The following is an 8,413-nucleotide window of genomic DNA, read 5'->3' on the forward strand; positions in this document are numbered from 1 at the left end:
TGTTCTTTGTTTCATCATAGATATCAGCTTTATCATCTTGCCACGGCTTGCCCAATAACAAGTGACATGTAGCCATGTCGACCACGTCACACCACTTATGATCCACATATTTAGCTCCAATAGAAAAAGACACTTGGCAATGTTTAGATACCCTTACCTCGTTTCCTTTCGTGAGCCACTCCAATTGATAGGGAGTAGGATGCCTCTTGGTCTTGAGCCCTAGCTTCCGAACCGCTTCCTCCGAGACTACATTCATACCATTCCTTGGATTGATGACAAGCTTGTCCCCCTTGCCTCCCATGGTGCATGTAGTTTGAAATTGTCGGTAAGTACCTCCAAGGTATTGGGACACCGATTGATGCTTGAACTCCGCCGCCTCCCTAGACACCTCTTTTTTGCAGGACTTTTGTATTTTCTTTGTCATATCTATAGACCATTGCCTCCAATTATGTGATTTTAGCCCATGGTATACTTATGGGGCAAGAAAGTGACTCGCATATATTTCAATAGTTTCTCCCAACTATTGATCTTCAATTTGCTTTGCCGCACCCTACTTTGCTTCAGTTGTTGCCACCACGCAGCAACTCTTCTCCAAAATGTGTGTGCCACCAAAAAGACTCGTTGTTCATCGAGCACCCTGTTGAATTCAAGAACCTCTTCAACAGCCAACGCCTAATCCAGAAATTCTTTGGGTTGTAGATCCCCTTGAAATTCTGGAATACTGAGTTCGAACCTGTTCACCCGACGATGGGCATGAGCTTGTGCACAGTGCTGAGGTGCGTGTGTTCGGCGCTCCGGAAACAGGTACCTAGATCCACTCCTATCTTGACCACACTAGTCGGATACTTGTGTACTAAGGTCTTCAATTTGATTCCTCATACCTTGAGTCGATCCTCCGTATGTTGCCAACGTACATCAATAGATTTGCCTTTTGTCTTCACGAATCTCGGTCTTGGTTGGCGATGACAACTGTTCGGCCCACCACTCATGTGCCACAAGCGAATTGCCGGTTGCTCCTTACGTGCTGTCTCTGTGTGCACGTGCACCTCATTCATGTCTGCAAAACGGTCTCACTTCCGCATTCGTGGAAAGTAACTGAGCTCTGATACCAACTGATGCAGCCCGACTTGATGGGTTGCAGCGAAGAACAACAATAAAAGAACGGATAGGTAATTTTAGATCTTAAGTCTATCAAAGATCTAAGAATTATTCTCAAAACTATAGAGTCTATCTAAAGTTTGAAGGAAAAAGAGGAATAAACTCGACTCTGAGTATTCTCATTGATAAAATTCAATAATAAACATAAACTCTGCCTCTTACTTATTAGATCTGCTGTATTTATAACAATAAGCAAACTTGGAGCAAAAGTAAACCTAAACCTATTATGGAAAAGTTCTAGAATAATAAAGGAAAAATTACAATTAAATAAAATCTTAACTTAAATAACGTAAATAATAAAATATATATGATTGCTGGATTGTTGGCATAAAATCTTCATTAAAGTCCCCAATAGAGCAATCAAGTCTTTCCTTATTGGATTCTTGCCTTTATTTCGGTCCAGCTTTTCAATCGTCTATTTGCAGCCTGTTTTAACCTAGTAAACATCGAAATTAGCTAAATCTCGTGAAATATAATTTTGTAGATCTTTGAATTATCTTTCCAACGCCACCAAGATCGCTCCAATCCGATCACCAAAACTTGAGTTATGATTTTTCTAATAAAGCTAGTTGCAGCCCCATCCGGACGGATATATAGAGGCCATGTTCGGACGGTATTTCCCAAAACTCCAAGATTGCAGCCCATGTCTAGACACGTGGAATTTCTTTCCGGACACCAATTCCAAAAACCTGATTTTAGGTTCTGGATCTACATCAAAAGCACTAGTAAAACCAATCGGGAGGAGGAAGAGTATTATGAGACCTGATAGACCAAAGCATGCATCAAGTATTAGCGTAAAAGAGTAGGTAAAAAAAGGTTTTATTCATGATTGAAAATAGTATTGCCAACAATTTTCTTGGCAAAAAAGCCAAATTAAAAGAGTCATGTAGTAGTTCTTGGCAAGGGTTCAAAGTAGGGGTGTTATCGGGTGTGCATTTTCATTTGGTAGATATTAATCGCCTGCATTTACGTTATCCATAATTATTTACAATCCGCGAGTGTGAAAAATGATTTTAGGGCATGTGCATTGCATCCGCATGCCCTTAATATATAAAACATATTTTATATATTTTTTTAAGTGATTATGTTATATTTAGACCATTTATATTTGTTGGATTTGTAATTTAAAATTGAAAGACTGAGCTCACTAAAGAAAACCTATACTCAATCAAAAAGTACACATTTTTATAAATAAATAGCTGGGAAGTTTTTTATGTTATACATAATGCAATATTTGAATACTGATTCATAGTGTTGTGTTATTCGTGTTGCTCGTTTGCTCTGGAAAATAATCCATAAGCATCAATTTGCAATGTTATTGTTAAAATATGAAAATAAAGTAGAAAATAAGAGAACGGTAAAGATAATAATTTGAGATGGTTCAGCTTAATTTAGAGGCCTATATTTGATAAAGTCCACATAGTTTTTTTTTGTTTTTTGGAGTATAAGTAATGTTTTATAAGTATTTTGTAAGAAGAAATGGTAGAATACAGAAGGAAAATATATATTTGATAAAGTCTTCAATTACAATGATCCGTTAGATAAAGTTGAAAGTAGAATAAAGTACAATGAAAGGTGAAAGCATATATATATAGGAGATAATATTAATATTTTCCCTGATTTTTTCCATTAATTCTTCTTTCATGAATGGACTAACCAACTGCTAAGCTCTGTCCTCCCTTTAGTGTCGTCTAAGTACGTTACATGCCGAACGTAAAAAATGTTGGAGTCGTTCGACCAACCATGTGAGCCCAAAATAATAGCAAATCAATAAGCTCTTCGAAGTTCTCAACAAAAATGGTAGTCGACATAGATAACGAAACCAGCATAATGGTGATCGAGAACCCTAGGAGATTCGCCAAGGAGTTGTTGGGAGTTATGACTGCCAGTGAAATGTAATAGCATACAAGGAGAAGCATCATTGGTATGACGCAAAAATACTTGCCTAGACTAGGAGGGAGGAGGATGCCTATTACCACAGCTATTGCACCAAAGCACAGAGAATTAAAATATAGAGTAGCAGGAAATAGGTTTCATTCATGACTACTTTCCCTGGATTGTTTGGGATGACGGTGCTATTGGAATTATCTTGCCAAACTCCTTCAAGAGGGCTGAGCGTCGCTTGATAGGTGCTTGTTATAAACAGCGCAAGAACCACCAACAACATACTGCTCATCTCAATTGTCATATTCTCTCTTTGACGAAGCACAAATATTTGGAACCAACTAGGGTCAAGATAGCTGAGGTAAAATTTCCATGAGCGAACTGTAAGTCGAGAAGCACTTCCCATTTGGCTTTGCACGATGTCCAAAGATGTTAAACCTTCTAAATTCTTAATGTTTGCATCAACTCCAACACAATCCAATAAGAACCTCACGGTCTGTGTATGATGTAGTAATGCATAATTATTGATCCAATCACTTTAAACTAGTTTATACCATTCAGAACCTCCAAAAAAATAAAAATAAAAATGCACAAAAATTAAGGTTGTGTTACGAATTAAAGAAAAAGAAATTACCGCTACCAACAACTTAAATGAAATTGAATCCTTAGTATCATTTGTTTGTGCAACAATATAGACACCCAAGATGCCAACTCAATTTCCATTATTAGAAAAACCATGAGGGGAGAGAGAACTTGCCTTGTGTAGATTGTTTGATGCTGCAATGTGCAATACGGTGTTGCCCTTCCCATCCTACCAGTTCATCAATTTCTTATGCCACGATGAGGCATTTTCAAATGTGGAAAAATAAAACCAATAGCACAAGAAACCTAAAAGCTTTTTCTTGGCTGTTATTCAGCGCAATATGAAGAGCAGTGTCTCTTCCAATTGTTACATCTTTTATAGACATGGGGCAATCTAACCAAATTTTTTTCAAAAGCTTGATGTTCCCCATCTGAGCTACGTAATGAAAAGGAGCCACGCCCTCTTTTCCTTGGACACGGACAAGGTCCTTATCAACCTCACTTAATTGCTCCAACAACATTAACATGGTTTGTATATTTTGCACATTAGGGTTATTTTGCATTTGCAAAGCTTGGTGCTTTTGCAAAGCAAGGTGCATGGGGCTCAAGCCATCTTGATTAAGCTTCCTTGCAAATGACGGTTTTAACCTCATGATCTCCATTACAAACGGGATGTGCCCTGTAAATGCAGCTATGTGTAAAGGAGTCTCAACAAATGGAATCTCATTGATCATATTCAAAATATTTGCATCCCTCTTAATCAATGCATGTGTACAAGGAATCAACACTTCCTAACTGAGCAGCTTCCCTCAAATCAACGACAATGTCGATGTTCTAATCAATTCAGAGAAGAGTAATAGTCAGGCAATCAAAGGAAATGCATTAAGTAGTAAAATGTGGAAATTGAGGACTAATTTATACAACCAGCTACTATGAGTAGAGTTGTTAATTATTGGGCAAATGAGAAAATTAGCCCGTCCTTTCATAGGATTGGCTGGGTTAACAATGATTTAAGCTCACCGAAAGAATAAATTTAATTATTTAATTAATATTTTAATACTTTTACTTTCTTAAACAAATTAAAAAAAAATTAAAAAAAAAGAAGATAAATTTAATTATCTAATCCCATAAAAAGATGTGAGAAGCTTGTAGTTATCTTGCCAAACTCCTTCGGGCTTGGGTGTCGTTTGGTAGCTAATTAAGTGGTTACAAGAAGCACAACAACCTCTAACAACACACTTATCATATTCATTCTTTGATGAAGCACAAATATTATCTCTAACTTGATACAAAATAAGACAAGAGATATAAGGTAAACTTCATGAGATCTAACCCTTGGAAGAGAAGAAGTTAACATATCCCTGATCTTATTGTTGTCGATCTGCGTTTTCCCTTGTAAGATGTCCAAAGCTGTAAAACCTGCTAAATTTGTAGCATTTGTATCAACTCTAGCATCCAATAACCATCTCACGACCTGTATGATATAGTGATGTACTATTACCGATCCCATCTATTTAAAATAGTTTACAAATAGACAAGAATAACGTAATGTTACAAATTAAAGAAAGAAAAAAAAAAAAAGTAAAGAAAGAGATAACATAAATATCACTATCAAAAGCTCAAGTGAAATCATTTGGAGCATGTTCCTGAAATTAAATCCTTAGTATCATCCTTTCAAGCAACAAGATAGACGCCAAGATGCTGACTCAATTATGATATTATTAGAAATGTTAATTTACCATTTGTCCTAAAAGTTTAAGTTCATAAAAAGAGGTAAATGCAAACTCCCCTTTAGTATAGGTGAGGCTCAACATGTGAAATATTTAATTAAATTGAGGATGAATTGATGGAGACATGGTTCGAACTCTGATACAATATTCAAGGATGGAACCAGAAACTTTGACAGGAGTGGGCTAAGCAGGCCAAGCATAAATGAGAAATATATTAATATAAAGAGGTCAAAATATAAATGATAAATATATTAAGATTGTAGATTAAATTAATATACAAAAATAAACTTAGCATAAATTCAATGTTAAAAAAAAAAAAAAAAACAAAGAAGACACAAAACAATTATTTCATAAATATATTTCAATTTTAAGCTAAAACCCCTATCAAAATGGAACTCGGCGTTTTAGATCCTAAAAATCATCTATGATTGAATATGTACTAAATAGTGCTGCAATTTCTCTTTTAACATACAACATCAAAAAATAAGTAAAAAAAATTCAAGCTTCTAAACTTTGTGCATTTTTTTCTTTTAAAAATGTCAATATTGGATTTAGCTTTCTCATCAACTACAAATAAATTTATTTCACATTAAAGTCTTTAAAAAAGATAGAAAAACATATACGTGGTTAACAATAATCAGACTCACATAAAAAATAATAGAATATAATAGATTTCACATGTCAAATTCTCAAATTGGTTGTTTAGACTTTTAATAACCAATTAGTTCTGTCCTATTTTTTTTCTTAATCTTTTTATGTTTATTGGTTCTCAGGGTTTTTTTTCTACAATTTTTGTTCTTTCTATATTTTTTCTTTGTTGTTTCTTATGAACTAAAATTTACTCTAAACTATAATTCTCAAATAGCAATTAAAAAATATATTGTAATTTGCAATCAAATAACAATTAAATAATTACAATTTCTTATAAACACATTTTACTAAAGAAATATAATTGACTTTTTTTTTTCAAATTTTTGTGATAAACCAAGCATAAGATAAGCATAGTTGATACTTTTGCCGAATTAAATGAATTTGTTTTCGGCCTGATCTCAAAATTCATTGATATATTTCTAACATAAGCACGTGACCTACGGGCTATTCCTGCATCTGGGCCTTATTGTACATGGTAGCACAATGCTTGGGTGCCTTTTGAGTTTTGACTTATAGGGCCAATTGCCCTTTTAGATTCTATGGCAAGGGGCCGAAATTGTGAACGGCTAGGGAAAATAGTTAAAGCATACTGATTTTACCTTGTGTAAATTTTTTTCTAAACAAATGGGCAGGGGCAATGGCCTATACCAGCCCCCTGCCAGTTCCGTCTCTGACAACATTGACTCACTATTTGTTCTAAAAACATAATTAAACTCATAGGAAAAAATAAATTTAATCAATATTTTAACAAAAAACCATGAGCGGAGAGAACTTGCCCGGGGTAGAGTTTTCATTGTTGCGATGTGCAAAACAGTTTTGCCTTCCTCATCCTTCCAGTTTAGCAATTTCTTTGCCCACAATGCGGCATCTTCAAACGTTGTTTGCTGAAGCCATCTTACAAGGAGATGAAAAGCATCTAGTTGGTTGTTATTCAGCGCGATATGAAGAGCTGTCTCTCCTCGAATTGTTACATTTTTAATAGGTATGGGACAGACATTTTGAAATTCGGCCAGAAGATAGAGGTCTCCTGTTTGAGCCACATAATGCAAAGGAGTCACACCCTCCCTTCCTTGGACACGAACAAGGTGATCATCAAAATCAAGTAGTCGGTGCAGCAATTGGGTCTGGTCATTTTGCAAAGCAAGGTGAACAGGGGTGACGCCATTTTAATTAAGCTTTCTAATAAATGACGGCTTTAACCTCACAATCTCCAGGGCAAATCGGGTGTGTCCTGCATATGCAGCATCATGTAAAGGAGTATCAACAAATGAAATCTCGTCAATCCTATCCAAAACTTTTGCATCCCTCTGTATCAATGCGTACAAGGCATCAACGCTTCCTTGCTGAGCAGCATCCCTCAAACTCTAATCCATTATAGGAGATGTGATAGTAAGTGAGACAGTTAAAAGGAAATAAAGGCTTTAAAGTTTAAATGATGATATTGGACAGTCCTCTATTTATAGGAGAGGGTGATAGTGGTACTGTGATTTATTTGTTTACATCTTGGAATCTTATTATGGGTTTGTCCACATTAATTAACTTTTGTTTTGTTTTTGTTTTTTTTTTTTTTTTTTTTTATTGTATCTTTGTCAGCAAAAAATAATTTGCTAATTTATATTTGTTTAATCTTATAACGTCTGAATGAGAAGATTGAAAAAAGATGGAAATCTTTTTTTCTTTCCCAGTGAAAGAGACTTCGGATCCTCTAAACAAAGTAGTTTATAAGGCAATGCTATTTATTGAAAAAGAAATGATTCAAAGATGGTTGTGTGACATGCTTAAAAGCCTTATATGGTAGTCGCACATTCTTTATATATATATATATATATACACTGTTGACACTCATGCAGCACATAAAAGCATGCAAATTCCCAAGAGGTAGCTTAATTGGCAGGGACCACGCTTAATGAAACGGAGGTCATTAGTTCGAATCTATTTCCCCCTCTTGTGCTGACATGTCAATATATATATATATATATATATATATATATATATGACTACATCAAGAAACTATAAAGAAAAACTTATTATTTTCGAAAATAAGTTTTACAGATGGCATCTTTTTAGGAAAAAAACACTCCCCCAAACCCATTAGAAGTCCATCATATAAAAATGAAAGAAAAAACCAAGGGAACCTCTCCACGTGATTAGAGCACTAGTAGCGGCATTTCTTAAAATTTTCTTAAATTTAGAGAACCAAATTACCTCTTACTTCCCTATTCAAATAATTAATTTCAAAATAGCTTCCCTTTATTATTTTTATATACGGTTTAAATATTCTTTCAAAAAAGAAAAAGTCTTTTTATATTAAAATAATATTAAGCGAAGGCTATCCTAAATTTAGGGTAGCATGCAATTTTGGTCCTCATGGTGTTTCCAAAACAACCTAAAGCTCCGTTTACTTCGAC

At 34.9% G+C, this 8,413-nt stretch overlaps 2 protein-coding genes across 2 annotated transcripts; both read right to left on the bottom strand.

The window, feature by feature from the left end:
* Positions 1-3,139: 3,139 nt before the first annotated feature.
* Positions 3,140-4,358, bottom strand: LOC132174193 (ankyrin repeat-containing protein BDA1-like). The gene is made up of 2 exons (XM_059585884.1): positions 3,915-4,358; positions 3,140-3,538 (listed from the first exon to the last, which is right to left on the bottom strand). Exons 1-2 carry the CDS (start codon positions 4,356-4,358, stop codon positions 3,140-3,142), a joined length of 843 nt encoding a protein of 280 aa, XP_059441867.1.
* A 22-nt stretch (positions 4,359-4,380) lies between these two features.
* LOC132174194 (ankyrin repeat-containing protein BDA1-like) lies at positions 4,381-8,064 on the bottom strand. Its single transcript, XM_059585885.1, has 5 exons — positions 8,056-8,064; positions 7,211-7,369; positions 6,782-7,129; positions 4,958-5,098; positions 4,381-4,458 (listed from the first exon to the last, which is right to left on the bottom strand). The coding sequence occupies exons 1-5, from the start codon at positions 8,062-8,064 to the stop codon at positions 4,381-4,383; spliced, it is 735 nt and encodes a 244-aa protein (XP_059441868.1).
* Between the last annotated feature and the right edge of the window lie 349 nt (positions 8,065-8,413).

Source organism: Corylus avellana, chromosome ca3 (genome assembly GCF_901000735.1).
Source record: "Corylus avellana chromosome ca3, CavTom2PMs-1.0".
NCBI lineage: Eukaryota > Viridiplantae > Streptophyta > Magnoliopsida > Fagales > Betulaceae > Corylus > Corylus avellana.